Consider the following 21291-nt stretch of genomic DNA (forward strand, 5'->3'; position numbering starts at 1 on the left):
AGACATTGTAATAACAATCCTTACCCTGAAAATTTTCATATGTGTTCTCATTGTATAAAGCTTACAGATATTAGAAATAAAGTCTCTTTTTTGGAATAAAAGCAGGAAATGTTGGTATAATGTACACTAATGTATATTGTATAAACTTGATTGGTAGTTGTTTTCTATAACCCACACTTGTTAATTGCCAACTAAAGAGCTGCAATACATTAATTTTGAGTGGTCAGTCCTTCAGTGCTTTCTTTTTAGCCTTTTCCTTTTCCACTTAGTTTGCCTCCTCTGATGTAACCTGTGGGGTTACATCAGCCTAAATTGTTTTTCATATTAAAAGTTTCTTGTTTCACATGGTTAGCCAATTCATCCCAAGAGAAGGTCAAACCTGAACTCTTGCTGTTTGTAGTCTTTGCTGACGTCATAGGGCCTTTGGGTAGTGAAGAATATGAAGAAACATATTTCCTAACTTGTTTTTCACTTGAATAGAGGGCCTCAGCAGCAGAGTCCATGGGAAGGATAGTTTTAAAATTCCCAATGGGATTCTCAATCCCTTGGAATAATTAGTGTGACAGACTGAGTCATCAACAAATACAAATCATGGTCACAAAAATAAGAACCAAGCATATATGTACTGGACACTGTTTTTTCTGCATCAAGCAGATCCATGTAATAATATGATGTCCTCCTTGATTTTAATCTTCTGGCTCTTGCAAGTTCCAAAATTTTTCTCTTCTATTATATTTAATATCAGTAGATGTTATTACATAATTACTGAAGAATTTCACCATGAAGGAGATGTTCTGATTGGTGCATTTTTCCCTCTTCATACTTTCTACACTGGGAAGAAAATGCCAAATTCAGCTGTACCATATAAATATTTGGATAATTACATACAGTAAGTAAAATTATTTTTTTTAGTTCAGAATTCTTATGACTTCGAGGGTAAAATCATTAAAATTTACTTATTTTTATTTTGACAAATTCACTCTTAGAGTTTTTAAAATCTTTTCATCAGTTTTATTTTCCTCTTGGATTGTTTTTCTCATTGGGGTGGGGGAGGTAGGCAGGAGTAAATGGAAACTTTGACTGTATTCACTTTAGTTTTCTCATTTTATAATTAACAATAACCTCTTATTGGCTATTCTTATTATGCCGCAATATCTGAATATATTAAAGTGTTATGATTTCAAGGAAGGATGATTTATTCTAAGCCTTACCTTGTTGTTTTTGGTGATTTGGAAGTACTCACCTGCAGTATTAGACGTTGTCATGAAATGCAGTAAGTTCTTTGTGTTTGTTGGGATTTTTCAGTGAAGAAAGAGGCTATGTGTGTTACATGCATCTGTTTCCAGTTTTAACAGTGTCAAAATTAGAAGTTGTGTATACTTCTGCTCTCCTAAGATATTTCATCTATCTCATTTTTATTATAAGTGGTTGTCTGAGGTGTTTGTTTGTTTGTTGGTTTGTTTTTCAAGACAGTGTTTCTCTGTGGAACTCTGGCTGTCCCGGAATTCACTCTGTAGACCAGGCTGGCCTCAAACTCAGATATCTGCCTGCTTCTGCCTCTGCCTTTGCCTCTGCCTCTGCCTCTGCCTAAGTGCTGGAATTGAAGGCATGTGCCACCGCCGCCCGGCTTATAAGTGGTTGTTGATAATTTACTTTTTATTTTCAGACAGCTTTCTGGTGTTTCCACATTTACTCCATTGGGTTGTAGTACGTACTCTTATTTTATATATGTGTCTACCAAGTCTTAGTGACTATGAGAGTTTTATCTTGGTGCTGTTTCTTAGCTTTAATTAAATAATCCAGGTTAATGAATAGTGTCAGACAGGTATTGCTGAGCTGGACAGAAATATTCATGTATGTTTCTTAATAAAGTAAATACGGTGTTTTTATCCAAGTCTGACTTTCCTTTCCCAAGAATACTTTCTAATATCTGTATGGAGTAGTTAGTATGTCATGGATATAGAACAATAACTTATAAATTCCTGTGAATACATGAAGGCATGTGTTAGAAATCAACAAGCAGAAAATGGTCCAAAGAAATACCTGAAAAATTTTAGAATCTCTAAAATTATATTGTCAAAATAACAATTAAAAAAAAACAAATGAGGTATAAAGGTGAATTATGCTCTATGAGATAATACTATGTGCTTGGTAAAATCTTCTGTGGTATTAAGGCATTAAATCAAAAAGAGTAGAGTTGAAAAATGTTTAGATATAAATTAAAACTTACTGGTTTATTTGTTTGACAATTTATTTTGAATTTTTAAAACATCAAATGTAAGTGTATAAAATTTGTTATTTGGATAAATATTTAATGTTATTTTTAAATTTTTAGGGAATCATATTTTGACTCAATGGAAATCATAGTACATTTTCATGTGCTGAGTAGATGGGGCAACTTTGGTTGTTGGGCAGGGCCTCTTATATTTCATTATAATTAATGCTCCATATAGATGCACTTTTCTGATGACCTATCTCTCAGCAGTTCAGGTATCAATGTGTATGTGTGTTTCTCTTTATTTTGTACAGCAACAAACCATTCATTGCATAGTCTGATATGTGAAAAACTAGTCCGGTTTAGTCATTATAAATAAGAGGATTGATTCCTATGAAAAACAATGAACTTGCATAAAATCAGAAAAACTAAGCTAAATTAATGTCAAAATTCAGTCACTTTTATTATAATGTATTAAGCATATTTGTTGTATAGTGTGTTCCTTATGAGTGTGGAATACTTTTAAGAGAAAGGTGGCTTATTTTATACTCACATTCATAGTACAGTCTTTTCACATTTCTTATCACATCCATTATTTGCATGTGTGGACATACTTTTGTAGTAGCCCACATTTGCAAGTGAAGGTAAAACTGTTCAAACAAATGTTGTCATCCTCAATGTGTGTGCAAAGATCAAGATCAGATTCCCAGGTCCATCATTAGGATTCTGAAATGCATAAGTCATACTATTGGCCAATATGTTCAATCCTTTGGTTGATGTATCTTGAATCTTTCCCAGTCAAATTCAAAATTTTCTCTATGGGTTTATGAGAGAGAATTATTTTCCTTTATAGCAAGTAAAATATGGGTTTGAACATATACATCGAAATTAATTTCATCAAATATCTATTCAATTTTACTCTTCATAGTTTGATAAAATTGAGGTATCATCAGAATTCAATTCAAGGCAATTTTGTTTTTAATGTACTTTGCTATTTTACTGGAGCTATGCACCATTGCAAGCAATTTTACATAGTAAATGACAAACTCATTTTCTAGAACATTTCTCATGTATATAATGCCATTCTGGATTCTTTCTACCATGTCTTCCCTCATGTATATTAGCAGTGAATATGGCTCCATTCTTAATTCTGTTGTGATTCTGGAATGGCTTTATAATTGATCTCATCCTTTCTTTGAATTTCAACAATGCAGTTTTTCAGTACAAAAACACTGACTGATTTTGAATGCAAACACAAATATTTCATGGCCTTATTTTTGTTTGAATTAACTACAAAAGTTCTTCCTTGGTGTCTACCCTGTTGTAACCACTGACCTTCTTTCATTCCATTTGCACTTTTCATTGGCACTAATGTCTTTTTTTGTGTGAGATCTCCTTTTATCTGTGTGTATTCAAAGGAAGACATAATCTCCAGAGGTAGAGTCGATCAAATTTAAAAATACAAACAAAAGCAGCTCATAGCATGTACTGCAGGTGTTGTTGCATACATTTGTTTGGCAAATTCTCACTGTGGTATTGACTGATGGTCCTTATTGTCAGCACTGTATGGATTATTTTACCATTCATCTTATAGTGGTGGATGTATGTATCCAGCTAAAGTATTAATATTCTGTAAGTAATAAGACAGATATAGACTAATTTTATGTAAAATCTTTACTGGGGAAAATTATAATCTTTCCTATGGAAGAATATTACACCTAGGGTAACATGTTTCACAGCATTCATTAGTTACCAAGAATTGTGTGTATGTGTGTAAGTTTGTGTGTGTGTGTGTGTGTGTGTGTGTGTGTGTGTGTGTGCGTGTGTCTGTTGTGTAAGTTTAAGTCCTGCTGGGCAATTGATTCAAGTTGAGTCCCTGAAATTAAAATGAGAAAGGAAGTGCATAAGAATTTGCATAAAGAATGGAAGAGGAAAATGATACAATCATTTTAGAATCTTGAGAAACAAATGATATAGTTTTCATTTTCAAAATATATTTATTAAAAGCATGAACTTTAAAAATTTGGTTTGCAAAAAAGATTGAGCAAATCTGTTTTTTTTTAGATATTTTCTTCATTTACATTTCAAATGCTATCCCCAAAGCCCCCTACACTCCCCCCCCACCACCCGCTGCCCTGCTCCTCAACCCACCCACTCCTGCTTCCTGGCCCTAGCAGTCCCCTATACTGAGACATATAATCTTCGCAAGACCAAGGGCCTCTCGTCCCATTGATGGCCAACTAGGCCATCCTTTGCTACTTATGCAACTAGAGACACAGCTCTGGGGGGTACTTGTTAGTTCATATTGTTGTTCCTCCTATAGGGTTGCAGACCCCTTTAGCTCCTTGGGTACTTTCTCTAGCTCCTTCATTGCCTTTGATCATTGTTCCATGACTGTAGATTTTGAGTTCCTCTGCTCTATTACTAGTGATTATTACTTAATTCCTCACATGTATGGAATCCTCAAAAATCATATGTATCCTTAAATGTTTATATGTATTTATTTGAAGATATAATATTTATACATGAGAAAATATCATTGATCTTATTTCTGAAATTAAACATCCTAATTATCAATTCTTTTCCTTTGGACTATATTATTTCATTTATATTTTTATCTATCCTCTTTCATTTAAAATTAATATTTGTCATTTCAGATTGTGATATCAAAGAACTTTATTAATCATTCAAGTAAAACTTTCAGTTAATTCCAAATACAGGCATGTATTCACAATGTATCATTATAATTAATTTCATAGATATACTCAGGTAGGTACAATAAGCAATTTTCCTACTGCCAAGTTGCCATCTTGTTGACCTTGCTTTTTATGTTTTAACATATCTATTGCTTGACATTATACTGATATTATTATAATTACCTTTTCTCTTTCTTTTTGTGGGTATTTATGTATGACTATATTAGCCTATCATGTTTGTATGTATTGAGTCCAATACTTGTATTAGATTCTCAAGGTTTGGATGTTTGTGAGCTGCCTACTAATATTTCTGAGAATCAAATTTAGATTCTCTGGAAAAATCACACCCTTAATTGCTGAGCAAGTCCTCCTCCCCACCATAAAAAATTTTCCTTGAAAATCTTAATAATGATAATATATTTACACTTGTTAGAAATTCAGTGCATTTATCATATTCTCCAAAGCCCCCAACCTAGTTCAGTATTCACCCTCTCAGCCCATATCTTTCATCCCCAACTTTAAGTATGGTCAGGAGCTATCATAGGCCAAGCTAATAAGTAGCAGGTGATCTTCCTGAAATGACTTTGCTTTTGATTATATCTATAACAAAGCTCCAATAGGCAAGGAATGGGAATAAGTCTTTTAGGAAAGACTCCTGCTGTAAATATGCTTTTCCTTTTATTATTGAACACAAATAATAATCAGTAGGTGTTTTCCCACTTCTTTGAGCAGATCTCTGCAGATCCAGAAAGATGTATGTCTAATGCTATAGAGACAAATGGATGGCTTCTTAATTCTTAATGATGATCCTATAAGAATCCCTAAATTTATTTTCGTGTTTATAAAGCTTTTTTTTTAATAGTTGAACTCCTATTAGGTCCTTTTATGACGGTCATAACTGCACTGAGAATTCTGCCAAACTCTCATTTGTCACCAGTTTATTGCTTCTAGATAGTAACCAGACTTTCTAATACTCATAGCCTGTTCCAAGAGGTTGTAAAACAATTAAGCAAAGGTATAAGAGGGCAACTATGATTTATTATAGGTGATAGGACAGAAGATAAAATATTGAATGAATTTATTTATACAAAACATCACTAATAACTTAGTTATGCTTTTAAACTTTTCAAGGAACCTATGGAGCTGTGACAGGTGATGAATGTTTAGGCAGATAGTTACTTCTAAAGGAAACATATGTAAATATTTTCTGCTGTAAACTTGTATTTCAATTTATGATTTGATTTTATGTGTGAACTTTTGATTAAGTTTTTACCATGAGATCATGTACCTTGAAAGATGTATACGTGCTGAGTACCAAGAGACATGGCAGAGGAACTGAGATGAGGAGAATTTTTTTGGATAGAACACTTCTTAGACAAAGAGGAGGAGAAGGAAGAAAAAATTTTCACTTGGACACTTAGGACCTTTATGTTTTTCCGGATTTTTAGATAAATTTCATCAGTATCCCTTTTTCTTCCTGAGACATCCAACTTGGACAGTGAAAGTTAGGGATGAGCAGTTCATGTTGAGATAGATCAAAGGCCACATTACTTAATGTCTAATTGCCAGGCAATAGATGTCAATCTCCTAAACCAGCTCTTTCTTGCTCTTTCACCCTCAGAAAGAGCAAGAAAAAATTTAGGACATTTTAGAAGTTATCATCAGCATTTCAGTATATTTGGAAAGTTAGAATTTCCAGAGACCCTCAGATTTAAAGCCACACTAGAGTACTATTCTGTACCCTGTCTCTACCTTCTCTAGTTTGGGAGGCTTGCAGAACCTAAAATGTCACCCTGGAAGAGGATGACATATAACGTATATCTACACAGATAGGACTCTCACCTGGACCTTGCAAAACCATTGGACAGGGAGTGCTTGTTTATGGAGGGTGATAATTAGGAGTCGATATTGCCTACTGCCATCAGCTGAAGCTGATATTTGGTACCATCAGAACCTGGTTTACACCAGAAGCCATTAGTTCTGTCTTGAAATTGCCTGCTGACATCAGCAGAGGCCAATAGTATTCAACACCTGGTTTGCTTGATAGAGTACAGTCAGTGCTCAAGGTAGGTCAGGAGCCATCAGCTCTAATTGGCTTTAATTACCTGCTGTCAACAGTCAATTCTCCCAGCAGTTCTGTTGGGAGCTTTCAGCATCAACCTTTGATCAGGAGCCATCAGCTTTGGGTTGTGTGCATTTTGTGTTATCACTTATGATGGGACAATGTTATTCTGCAGACAGAGAGTTCTTTACAGATGTTATTAAGCATACTCTTAAAGAATATAGGCATTAAGATTAGCACTAGCCAGCTGACTGACTGACTTCAGTTTTTACAAATGGTCAGTCCTTGGTTTCCGGAGAAAAGAACTTTAGATATGGACCCATGGGAGAAAACAGGGTTAGATATTAACAATTTGATTACAGAGAGTAGAGGATTAGGCTTGCCCCTTACAGTGTTTGCTATTTGGACTGTGATTAGGAAGGCATTGGGTGATGAAAACAAACAAACAAACAAACAACCCCCCCCCAAAAAAACCCAAAACAAACAAAAAACATATGTGCGTAGAAGACAGTAGATTCACCTCATTGTGTGGGGAATCCTTTAGTACTGTCTCAAATAGAATCTAAGAACAAAGTTTATTCTTCAACCTAAATATCTGAGAAAAGTAACTCAGAAGAAGTTAGTGGTAAATAAAAACAGTAAATATCAACCTGGGAGGTAAGAGACTCTTAGGTGAAATGCCCAGCAGTAGGGAGAGGGGATTTATAGAGCCTACCTCTCTAGGAAGAACAATCAAGTGAGAGAGTGTGTTTCCAACCCACAGTCACAATTCTGACCCATAATTGTTCCTTTATGAAAGAATTACAGGGATAGAAATGGAGAGGATCCTGGGGAAAAGAAGGTTCAGTGACAGGCCCAAAGGGGGATCCAGCTCAAGGGAAGGTCCCAAGGCCTCACAGTATTTCTGAGACTATGAAGTGCCCACAAAAAGGGGCCTAGCATGAACGCACTCTGGAACAACAAGCAGCTGAAAGAGTCAGATACAGATATTTGCACCCAACCAATGGACAGAAGCTGCTGACCTCTTGTTTAATTAGGGAAGGCTGAAAGAAGCTGAGGAAAATGGTGATCCTGCAGGAGGACCCACAGTCTCAATTAATCTGGACCCCCAAGATTTCTCAAACACTGAACCACCAAACAGGCAGCATATACCAGCTGATATGTGGCCCTCAACACACATACAGTAGAGGACTGCAGGGTCTGTGTTCATTCAGAGATGATGCACCCATCCCTCAAGAGACTGGATGCCCCAGGGAGTTTAGAGGTTAGGTGGGGTGGGAGGTGGGGACATCCACGTGGACACAGGAGAGTGGGAAGGAGTTATGGGATATGGAACAGTCTGAGGGAGGTGGGGGATAAAATATGGAGTGTAAAAAAATTATTTAATAAAAAATTAGCAGCCTCAACTCTAGAAGCATGGAGATTCTTGCCCAGTAGTGATACAAATACCAAAAGCCTTGCTAATATAATACAGAAAGTAAAAAAATATTTGAGGACTCTTGCTCAGCTGATAGAGGCTCTGAAGCAAAAGATACTGTTGTAAAACATCTGGCCTTTGAGAATGCTACACCCACTTGTCAATCTCTTCTAAAGACAATTTAAAAATCTGGAAATGTATTTAAAGCATGTGTTTACTACTTCATATTTTCAAGGAATATCCATTACAACAACCTCTCAAGACCAGAACACTATCCAAAATCTTAGTAGTCAAGGACAGAAAAAAATTAATTAGGCTTGGCTCACAAAATTATTCAACAAGCCTGGACATATCAGAAAACAATGCCCCAGAATGGCAAGAGGTGCCATAAATTTCAATGCTCCTTTCCCTCTCAGAGCAGAAATCTAACTGTATCTTCCTTGTCTGAAAGGGTCCTACTGTAATTAAAATTTCCAAACTATCTATCATAAAAATGGCACTTCTTTATCTGGTGCTACTGTAAACCGTAATAATACACCTTATTAAACCAGGGATACTGTATAATGAACCTACCTCAGGCCCCTCAAACAATAGAGATAATACAACAGCCTCAGGCAATCAATTTATTTGTCAATGGAGAACTATAAAACAGTTGTTGCAGCAGGCAACCACTGGCAGTACAGGACTTAAGCTCCACTGAAATATGTGTACTTGACTTCTTCACAAACAAGTTACCTTAATTATTAAGACCTAAAAATGATGTTTTTTTTTACATAAGAAACATTTGCATAACAAATGAAGTTAATGACAATTATTATTGTCTTTTAAATACTAAGGACAAACCACTTTTAAAAACTCTGTGTCACTCCTTTCCATAGATATTTTATCCCCAACTCCCAGAATTACATCTTGCTTCAATTTAGAAATTTCCCAGTCTTCCTGCAGAGGTGGGCTTTATCAGTTCCCTGTCCCTACTTCCTGGCATTTCATCTAAGGTCCCTCCCTTTGAGTCCTGAGAGCTCTTAGGTCTCTGGTGCATTCTGGAGGGTTTCCCCAACCTCCTACCTCCCAAGGTTGCCTGTTTCCATTCTTTCTGCTGGCCCTCAGGCCTTCAGTCCTTTTTCATCAGAATCTGCTCTCCATGCTCCCCCCCACACTTTCCCTCCTAGGTCTCTCCCTCTCACCCCACTTGTCATTGTTTTCTTCTCTCTCCCAAGTGAGACTGAGGAATCCTTACTTGGGCACTTCAGCTTGTTGAACTTTTTGAGTTCTGTGGCCTGTATCTTGGGTATTCTGCACTTTTTGGGCTACTATTCATTTATTAGTGAGTACATACCATGCATGTCCTTTTGATTCTGAGTTACCTCACTCAGGATGATATTTTCTAGATCCATCCATTTGCCTGTAAACTCAGGATGTCCTCATTCTTCACAGGTGAGCAGTAGTCCATTGTGTAAGTGAACTACATTTTCTGTATCCGTTCTTCTGTTGTGGGACATGTAAGTTGTTTTGAACTTCTGGCTGTCACAAATAAGGCTACTATGAACATAGTGGAACACTTGACCCTGTGGCATTGTGGTATATCTTTTGGGTATATTCCCAAGATTGGTATTGCTGGGTCTTCAGGTAGATCTATTTTCAATTTTCTGAGGAGCATATTGTTCTTCAGAGTGATTGTGTCAGTTTGTCATCACACCAGCAATGGAGGAGTGTTCTTCATTTTCCACATCCTCTTCGACATGTGTTGTCACCTGAGGTTTTGATCTTAGCCATTGTGGTTGGTATAAACTGAAATCTCAGGGTTGTGTTGATTTGCATTTCTCTGATCACTACGGACTTTGAACATTTCTTTAGGTATTTCTCAGGCATTTGAGATTCCTCAGTTGTGAATTCTTGGTTTATTTCTATATCCCATTTTTTTTCAGTGGCTTGTTTGTCTTTTAGTGATTAACATCTTGAGTTCTTTATATACTTAATATATTAGCCCTCTATCAGATGTGGGGTTAGTGAAGATTTTTCCCAATCTGTAGGTTGCTGATTTGTCTTATTGACTATGTCCTTTGCTTTACAGTTTCATAAGGTTCCATTTATCAATTCTTGATCTTAGAACATGAGCAATTGGAGTTCTGTTTGGTAAATTTCCCCTGTGCCAATGAGTTCAAGGCTCTTTCTCACTTTCTCTTCTATTAGATTCAGTGGATTTGGTTTTTTGTTGAGGCCCTTGATCCATGTTGCCTTTTCTCTACTGGACATGTTCAAGTTCCTCCTATTCTTTCTGTTCCTATTCATGAAGAAGGTAAGGTTAAATTTAACTCACTGACAAAATATTGTTGCTTTTTCTAGGAAGGTAACTTAGCAAAATCTTACAAAAACATCAAATCACCTCTGCACTCAGAGAAACTTTTCCTGACAAAGTTTAATACAACTCTCAATCAAGATCATTTTGTGTTGCCTTAGTAATTTTGAGGTGGGGCCATCCCAGAATATGACTTGTCTAGAAGAAATCACATTATTTAGGAAACCTGACTTTTCTTCTAGAAGTTATCAAATTAAATAAAAATATAAATAAATAGCAAGATTTTTGTGCTTTTAGTAGAAATGGGCACCATAGACTCCTGTGTGTGAATGCCTGAGCATACTGAGTAGCATTGTTGGAGTAGCTGTGGCCTTGGTAGAGTTAGCGTGTCCCTATTCAAGGGTGGTTTAGAACTCTAAGAAGCTCAATTTTGCTCAGGTTCTTCACTTCTGTTTCTTGTGGACAAAAATGTAGAACTCTCAAGCTCCTTGTCCAAGACCGTTTCTGCCTGCACACTGCAATGCTTCCCATATGCTGAAATGGACAAGATCTATGAAATTGTAAGTTTTCCTTCATAATACTTTTTATGGTCATTGTGGTTCTTCACATCCACCAAACATAAGGAAGACAGAAGTTGATATTAAAGAAAGGCTTATTCCTTTGTTTTTGTGTTTATTGGACTATTGACTTTGTGACCCCCTTTTTTTTTTATTTTTAGAAAAGCAGTTAAACCTGTAAAGTGTTGCTTAATGAGCCAACCAAGGAAGAATGTGGAAAAAAGTCTTGCTGAGTGTAATTTGATCTTTGCAATCCTCATCCATTGGACAGAGGATATGAATATTAGTGTTTTCCAGAGATTGGTCTTTAGTTATCTTGGAAAAGAATGATGCTACATTTTTTATTGGGTATTTATTTCATTTACATTTCCAATGCTATCCCAAAAGTCTCCCACATGCTCCCCACCCACTCCCCTACCCACCCACACCCAGTTCTTTGCCCTGGCTTTCCCCTGTACTGAGGCATATAAAGTTTGCACAACCAATGTGCCTCTCTTTCCACTGATGGAGGACTAGGCCATCTTCTGATTCATATGCAGCTAGAGAGTTGAGCTCCGGGGGGGGGGGGCATATTGGTTATTTCAGATTGTTGTTCCACCTATAGGATTGCAGATCCCTTCAGCTCCTTGGATACTTTCTCTAGCTCCTCCATTGAGGGCCCTGTGATCCATCCAATTTAAATCTGAGCATCCATTTATGTGTTTGCTAGGTCCTGGCAAGTCTTCCAAGAGACAGCTATATCTGGGTCCTTTCAGCAAAATCTTGCTAGTGTATGCAATGGTGCCAGCATTTGGAAGCTGATTATAGGATGGATCCCCGGGTATGGCAGTCACTAGATGGTCCATCCTTTTGTCTCAGCTCCAAACTTTGTCTCTGTAACTCCTTCCATGGGTGTTTTGTTCCCAATTCTAAGAAGGGGCAAAGTGTCCACATTTTGGTCTTTGTTCTTCTTGAGTTTCATGCGTTTAGCAAATTGTATCTTATATCTTGGGTATTCTAAGTTTCTGGGCTAATATCCACTTATCAGTGAGTACATATTGGGCGAGTTCTTTTGTGATTGGGTTACCTCACTCAGGATGATGCCCTCCAGGTCCATCCATTTGCCTAGGAATTTCATAAATTCATTCTTTTTAATAGCTGAGTAGTACTCCATTGTGTAAATGTATCACATTTTCTGTATCCATTCCTCTGTTGATGAGCATCTGGGTTCTTTCCAGCTTCTGGCTATTATAAGTAAGGCTGCTATGAACATAGTGGAGCATGTGTCCTTCTTACCAGTTGGAACATCTTCTGGATATATGCCCAGAAGAAGTATTGCAGGATCCTCCGATAGTACTATGTCCAATTTTCTGAGCAACCACCAGACTGGTTTCCAGCGTGGTTGTACAAGCTTGCAATCCCACCAACAATGGAGGAGTGTTGCTCTTTCTCCACATCCTCACCAGCATCTGCTCTCACCTGAATTTTTGATCTTGCCATTCTGACTGGTGTGAGGTAGAATCTCAGGGTTGTTTTGATTTGCATTTCCCTGATGATTAAGGATGTTGAACATTTTTTCAGGTGCTTCTCAGGCATTCAGTATTTCTCAGGTGAGAATTCTTTGTTTAGCTCTGAGCCCCATTTTTTAATGGGATTATTTGATTTTCTGGAGCCCACCTTCTTGAGTTCTTTATATATATATTGGATATTAGTCCCCACTCTGATTTAGGATAGGTAAAGATCCTTTACCAATCTGTTGGTGGTGTCTTTTGCCTTACAGAAGCTTTGCAATTTTATGAAGTCCCATTTGTGGATTCTCAGTCTTACAGCACAAGCCATTGCAGTTCTATTCAGGAATTTTCCCCTGTACCCATATCTTCGAGGATTTCCCTACTTTTTCCTCTATAAATTTCAGTTTCTCTGGTTTTATATGGAGTTCCATAATCCACTTAGATTTGACCTTAGTACAAGGAGATAGGAATGGATCAATTCACAATCTTCTCCATGATAATCGCCAGTTGTGCCAGCACCATTTGTTGAAAATGCTGTCTTTTTTCCACTGCATGGTTTTTGCTCCCTTGTCAAAGATCAAGTGACCATAGGTGTGTGGGTTCATTTCTGGGTCTTTAATTCTATTCCATTGGTTTACTTGTCTGTCGCTATACCAGTAACATGCAGTTTTTATCACAATTGCTCTGTAGTACAGCTTTAGGTCAGGCATGGTGATTCCACAAGAGGTTCTTTTATCCTTGAGAGGAGTTTATGCTATCCTAGGTTTTTTGTTATTCCAGATGAATTTGCAAATTGCCCTTTCTAATTCATTGAAGAATTGAGTTGGAATTTTGATGAGGATTGCATTGAATGTATAGATTGCTTTTGGTAAGATAGCCATTTTTACTATATTTATCCTGCCAATCCATGAGCATGGGAGATCTTTCCATCTTCTGAGATCATCTTTAATTTCTTTCTCTAGAGACTTGAAGTTCTTATCATACAGATCTTTCACTTCCTTAGTTAGAGTCATGCTAAGGTATTTTATATTATTTGTGACTATTGAGAAGGGTGTTGTTTCCCTAATTTTTTTCTCAGCCTGTTTATCTTTTGTGTAGAGAAAGGCCATTGACTTGTTTGAGTTAATTTTATATCCAGCTAATTCACTGAAGGTGTTTATAAGGCTTAGGAGTTCTCTGGTGGAATTGTTAGGGCCACTTATATATACTATCATATGATCTGCAAAAAGTGATATTTTGACTTCTTTCTTTCCAATTTGTATCCCTGAGGTGTTCTTTTGTTGTCAAATTCTCTGGCTAGGACTTCAAGTAGAATGTTGAGTAGGTAGGGAAAAAGTGGGCAGCCTTGTCTAGTCCCTGATTTTAGTGTGATTGCTCAGCTTGTTTTTGATCTAGCTTTAATCTAGTATTTTCTGACTATGTTCTTTTTTCTCAAAATTCAAATATTACTGTAAATTCTGTGCCATTATATGTTGGGAGTTATCCCCTTTCCTGATTACCCTCTGAAAATCCCCAATCCTGTTCCCTATCCTCCTGCTCACCAATCAACTAACTCCTGCTTCACTGTCCTGGCTTTTCCCTACCCTGGAACACTGAGCCTTCACTGGACCAAAGGCCTCTCTCCCATTGATTTCCAACAAGGCCATCTTCTATTACATATGCAGCTGGAGCCATGGGTCCCTCCATTGTACTCTTTGGTTGGTGGTTTAGTCCCTGGGAGCTCTTGAAATATTGAGTGGTTCATATTGTTGTTCCTCTACTGGGCTGCAAAACCTTCAGCTCCTTGTGTCCTAGCCATTTCTCTAGATCCTCCATTGGGGACCCTGTGTTCCATCCAATGGTTGGCTGAGAGCATCCACTTCATGTGCTATTTGAGATGTGCTATTTGTCAGGTACTGGAAGAGCCTCTCAGAAGATGGCTATATCAGTCTCCTGTCAATAAACACTTGTTGACATCCACAATAGTGTCTGGGTTTTGTGACTATATATGGGATTGATCCCCAGGAGGGGCATTCTCTATGGTCTTTTCTTCAGTCTCTGCTCCACAATTTGTATCTCCTCCCATGGTTATATTTCTCCTCTATCCAAGAAAGACCAAAGTAACCATACTTTGGTCCTCCTTTTTCTTGAGAGAAGCAGGCTTTTCAAGGGCACTAGTAATTCCATGCTACCATACTCAAAAAAACTGTATCAGAGAAATATCAACAATGTCCACATGCAATGAAATGAACTTCATGATATTATTTAATTAATATACTGTTATTAAAAGTTGGGTGGATAATAAAATAGATGATTTTGATATGTGAAGATTACAGATCTACATTCCAACAGATGTGCTATTTGGAGGAAAATGATTCTTTTTTTTTCCTAATCAGAATGTGTAAAGAATAATCTATGAAATGCAAATTATATATGCTTTGAGGGTCTATAAACAATGAGTAGTAATGGTAAATGTGCTTGCCTAAACCTAACGTATTCATCTAATCTAGTTCAGCTATTGTTGGTGAAGAAATTAAATTACATGTTTTATAGATTCAGAGTTAAACCATATAATTTACTATACTAGATATGTATATTGTGTGGTATATTTGGTCATCCTCTTATGTGTTTTTATGACAATTACACAGGTATAACTTTAAGAACTACAGATATATTCTCGCTCTGCTATTTGCCATTGAGGAGATCAATGGGAACCCCAATCTTTTACCCAATACATCTCTTGGATTTGATTTCTACAATGTCAGATTCACTGAAAAGGACACTCTTGATAATGTTTTTATATGGCTCTCAGCTCTTGTTCAGAGAAATTATTTACCTAATTACAATTGTAAAAAGAGAACCTTCACTGCTGCACTCACAGGAACATCATGGAAAACATCTGCCCAAATTGGGACCTTGCTTCAATTCCTTAAATTTCCACAGGTGAGAAAATTTGGATTGTGGGAACTGAGAGTTAGTTCTCTTTGTTCATATTTTATGTGTCTTTAAATGGAAAGAGTGATTGATCAATTATCCAAATATCAAAGCAATATCCAGACACATAGAATTTAATCCAGATTTCTCTTGGTTGTAAGAGAAAGGTTGGTGTAGTCAATGAGCCAGGTAAGTCCTTGAAACTTGCAGGCCTAACAGAAATTTCTGTAAAATGTAGTAATTGGAATGTGCCTTTAAAAAGCTCTCCTGTTATTATCTATTTCTTTAGGAATGAAATTTTTTTGATGATAATATTCTTCCTCTTCTTTCCAATTTGCTTCAGATTACTTTTGGACCTTATGATCCTCTCTTGAGTGACCATAGTCAGTATCCTTCTCTCTACCAAATGTCCCCAAGGGACACATCTCTTTCACTTGCCATTGTTTCATTGATGGTTCATTTTCGGTGGTCTTGGGTTGGTCTCATCATCCCAGATGACCACAAAGGAAATAAAATTCTATCAGATTTTAGGGAGGAGATGGAGAGAAAGGGAATCTGTATAGCTTTTGTAAAAATGATCCCAGAAACATGGAATTTATATTTTGCCAAATTCTGGGAAAATATGGATGAGACAAATGTAATAATTATTTATGGTGACACTGATTCTCTAGCAAGTCTAATGAGAAATATTGGGCAAAGGTTATTGACATGGAATGTCTGGGTCATGAACATTGAACATCATGTTATAGACACAGCTGATTATTTCATGTTAGACTTATTCCATGGAAGCCTAATTTTTAAGCACCATTATAGGGAGAATTTTGAATTTACCAAATTTATTCAAACAGTTAATCCCAATAAATACCCAGAAGACATTTATCTTCCTAAGCTGTGGTATTTCTTCTTCAAGTGCTCATTTGCTGGCATTAATTGTCATGTTTTGGCCAACTGTCAAACCAATGCCTCTTTGGATATTTTACCTAGTCACATATTTGATGTGGCCATGAATGATGAGAGCAGAAATATTTACAATGGTGTATATGCTGTGGCTCACAGCCTCCATGAGATGACACTTCAGCAAATTCAAATGCAACGGTGTAAGAATGGTGAAGGGATGGTGTCCTTTCCATGGCAGGTAAAATCCTTCCTACTGTATTTTATTGTCAGCACTCTGACATAAGAGATTTACAACAATACTAATTTAGGTATTGTAAAATTCAGTTATCTTGTCCACAATCGCAGAATTTTTTGTGTTTCTATTCTTACCTAGGAGTAAAGATAATTTAAACTGTACGATGTTGTAAAATGGTGTGTAAGATACCAGGGACAAATATGCTTAGTAAAAACTAAGTTCTTGTCATCAGTATCTAGCTGTACAGACTTCTCATGAAAATAGTTGCAATTAAAAAACTTATTGCTTTATATATTTGTTACAAGAGAAATTAAAACAGGGATACTCAAGTGAAACAATGAGAGTGGTTTATATAGAAACAATACATTTTAATTAATTTCTAGATATGAGCACCCTCATTTTCAACACCGGAGCTCTGAATATATTCTAAAAGCAAGTAAGTCTTCCTAGCTTTAAAAAAGTTTATCTTTTCATAGATGAGTAATCATGGATTGCTTATTTGAGCTTGAGTTTAAATAATAATTCAGAAGCAGAATGGTATTCTGAACATTCAGATTTTCAATTAGTCATCAGTAATGGAATCTAAATTAATGTTGATGTACACATCAGAAATTAAGAATACTAGGATTTCTAAAACCATTATTTATTCTGCTCCTTTTGCACAATGTAATATAAAATTATATTTCTCTTTCAGCTTAACACTTTCCTGAAGGACATTGAAGTGAGAGACAAAAAGAGTTTAGGTTGGAGACAGACAATAGATGAAGAATATGACATTCTTAACCTTTGGAATTTACCAAAGGGTCTTGGATTAAAAGTGAAAATAGGATCCTTTTCTGTAAATGCTCCCCAGGGTCAACAGCTGTCTTTATCAGAACAGATGATACAATGGCCAGAAATATTTTCAGAGGTGGGTAATGTATTATCTAAATACTTTGTGTTTATATTACTAACACAATTATGTTTTCTGTTATAATGATGCTTGACTCATTATATCAGTTCCATTACACTTTGAGTATCAGTATAAAATAACACAAACTAATTTTAGAATACTGGCTTTGGATTTTCCTTGATTCAGATCAATAGAAGTATACATTGTTCAATAAGTCCCTCATTGCTAACTTATATGAGGATTAGGTTTCCTCCAATTGTTACGAATTAGGGATGAGACCCGTGGTAAGAGGAAATTTTCATTTCCAAATGACTCATGTGTTAATGTACTGGAGAAAAATCTCTCATTTTGGATTAATATCATAGAACAATATCAAATTTATGTTTTAATTTATGTTCAAAAAACCATGACCAAATATGAATTTTATAAAAAAGACTATGTTTTGTTTTATGGTTCTTTAAGTATCATTGTTTACCAAGATTGCAAGTATGACAACAAGTGGTCATACTCGACACAGGCATAGGAAATTGAAAGAAAGTGTTTCTATACACATGTATTAACAATAAATAAAATTAGAAGCCTGGAATTGAGGAAATAGTATAGTCTTTCAATTCCCAACCATTGTGCCATAATTTCATCAGCAAGTCTGAATCCCCCATAGTTTCAGTAACTTCACATATAATACCACCAACAAGAAGTAAGCACTCAAATGAATTAACGTGCATGGAATATTTTTCTTTCAAAATACTATATAATAACTCCATTAGCATCCGCTAATTGTTCCTTGATTCTCAATATGTCCTACCTCATTCAATGTTTAATAATAACTTGAAAGAACTTAGAGAACTAATTGAGGGTGTAGTGCATTATATTGGAAAATGCATGATTTTCAAATGTAAGAGGTTGCTGATGATATAATATCCTCTGCAGGAAGCAATGAATAACACGGCTCTCATTTATCTTTTCTGCAATTGGGATATTTTTACAATAATTAGTGACACTTAAAATTTAACTGAATCTTTTTTTCTTAGCTAAATTTATCTATATATTTCTTCCTACAAATATATGTTTATTTGCTTCCATTTTAAGTATAAATCCTCTCAAATTGACAGTCCAAATTCACAGTAATGGTAGAAATTGAGATGCTCAACACAGGTGTCAGAAAGTACAAAGGTAGTGAGAGACTAGATGGGCCCAATGAACTCCTTTTTTCATATTCCTAATCACTGATGTTTCACTAACTTGTCCTTAACTCATTAAGATCCAAATTTTTTAACACTATGATAATTCTCAGGCCAAAATTTAAACAATATTTGCCTTCTTAAGGGCAAAATTTTTATTTCTTTTTGAAAAAAATTTATTGGTTATTTTATTTATTTACAGTTCAAATGTTATCCCCTTTCCTGGTTTCTGATCTGCAAACCCCATATCGCATCTCCCAGTCCAAGCTTCTGTGAGGGTGTTTCACCCCCAATCTTCTGCCTCATCACCATAGCTAGCATTCTCCTATGGTGGACATCAAGCTTTCAGAGGACCAAGAGCCTTTCCTCTAATTGATGCCAGATATGGGCCTCCTCTGTAACATATGCTGCTGGAGCCATGGATCCTACCATATGTATTCTTTGGTTGGTGATTTAGTCCCCGTGAGCTCTGGACATTCTAGTTCATTGAAATTGTTGTTCTTCTTATGGGGTTGCAAACCCATCAGCTCCTTCAGTCATTAACTCCTCCACTGGGGTCCCTGTACTCAGTCAGATGGTTGGCTGTCACCATCCTCATCTGTATTGTTAAGGCACTGGCAGAAGTTCTCATGAGACAGCTATATCTCGCTCCTGTCAGCAAGCACTTCTTGGCATAAACAGCTGTGTTTGTGTTTGGTGACCATATATAGGATAGATGTCCAGGTAGGGCAGTCTCTGGATAACCTTTCCTTCAGTCTCTGCTCCCCTTTTTGTCCCTATACTTCCTTTAGATAAGAGCAATTCTGGGTTAGTATTTTTGATATGGGTTGGTGCCCCAATTTCTCAACCAGGGTCCTTGTCTAACCTATAAATATGGTCTCAACAGGTTTTCTCTCACATTTGTGGGGTATATCAGCTAAAGTCATCCCAGATGGATCCTGGGAGTTTCTAGCTTTCGTGGCACCTGGAACTTTATGGTGGCTAACCCTAGTTCCCCATCCCTTATTACTACAACTAATCTTTACATAAGTCTAGGTGTTAACAACAATACTTTGCTTTCCAGTGTATGATCTTCAAAAACTCTGTTTTTATGATTTTTTTTTCCATAAAACTCTAAGCATTAGATAACATTCTTTTCATTCTTCACAGGTCCCTCGGTCTTTCTGCACTGAGAGTTGTGGGCCTGGATTCAGGAAAGTAACCATGGCGGGCAAGGCCATCTGCTGCTACAAGTGCACTCCCTGTGCAGACAATGAGATTTCTAATGAGACAGGTAAATGTAATTTTATAGAATACTTCCTATTTCTCCACTGGATTCTACAATCTGTTAGCAAATAAAAAAGTTCTTAGTCAAAGTTAAATACTATTTTTAATTTCTTTTTAAAAGGAATTTAAATGCCATATTCATCATCATCCCCTTGAAATAGCTCAAAATAGCCATTGCAAATCATTCTTGATTTATAGCTTTAATCCATTGTCAATATTGGTATTTGAAGATACAATATATCTCCCCATACTTTTCAATGCTTTACATTGCACATTGCCACTTAACATGTATTAATAAGGGATCAAATTTTTTTTATTTGTTTTTAATATATAGGTTTTTTTCCTTACATTTAAAATCCTATCCCAAAGACCTGTACACCCTCCAAACTCCCTGCTCCTCAAACCACACACTCTGACTTCCTGGTCCTGGAATTCCCCTGTACTGGGCCATATAATCTTCACAAGACCAAGGGCCTCTCCTCCCGTTGAAGGCCGACTAGGCCATCTTCAGCTTCAAATGCAACTAGAGACAGAGCTCTGGGAGTGGGGAGGGGGATAGTTCGTTCATATCATTGTTCCTCCTATAGGGTTGCAGACCCCTTTAGCTCCTAGGGTCCTTTCTCTAGCTCTTCCATTGGGGGCCCTGTGTTCCAACCAATAGATGACTGTGTGCATCTAATTCTGTATTTGCAAGGCACTGTCATAGCCTCACGAGAGACAGATATATCAGGGTACTGTCAGCAAAATCTTTCAGGCATATGCAATAGTGTCTGGGTTTGGTGGTTGTATATGGGATGGGTCCCTGGGTGGAGGAGTCTGTGGATGGTCTTTCCTTCCATCTTAGCTCTGAACTTTGTCTCTGTAACTCCTTCCAAGGGTGTTTGGTTCCCCATTCTAAGAAGGAAGAAAGTATCCACACTTTGGTCTTCCTTCTTCATGAGTTTCATGTGTTTTGCAAATTGAATCTTGGGTATTCTAAGTTTCTGAGTTAATATGCGCTAATTAGTGAGTACATGCTATGTGTGTTCTTTTGGGATTGGGTTACCTCACTCAGGATGATATCCTCCAGATCCATCCATTTGCCTAAGAATTACATGACTTAACTGTTTTTAACTGCTGAGTAGTACTCCATTGTGTAAATGTATCACATTTTCTGTACCCATTCCTCTGTTGA

At 36.6% G+C, this 21291-nt stretch overlaps 1 protein-coding gene across 2 annotated transcripts in view; it reads left to right on the forward strand.

The window, feature by feature from the left end:
• The first annotated feature begins 668 nt into the window (after positions 1–668).
• Vmn2r92 (vomeronasal 2, receptor 92) overlaps positions 669–21291 on the forward strand; it is a 33249-nt gene continuing 12626 nt past the window's right edge. For both annotated transcript variants that reach the window (NM_001104541.1, XM_030249940.1), the window contains exons 1-5: positions 669–889; positions 15361–15655; positions 15990–16781; positions 17473–17688; positions 20001–20124. In NM_001104541.1, coding sequence (NP_001098011.1) covers positions 669–889; positions 15361–15655; positions 15990–16781; positions 17473–17688; positions 20001–20124 — 1648 coding nt within the window. The remainder of the gene's footprint in view (positions 890–15360; positions 15656–15989; positions 16782–17472; positions 17689–20000; positions 20125–21291) is intronic.

Source organism: Mus musculus, chromosome 17 (genome assembly GCF_000001635.26).
Source record: "Mus musculus strain C57BL/6J chromosome 17, GRCm38.p6 C57BL/6J".
Taxonomy (NCBI): Eukaryota; Metazoa; Chordata; class Mammalia; order Rodentia; family Muridae; genus Mus; species Mus musculus.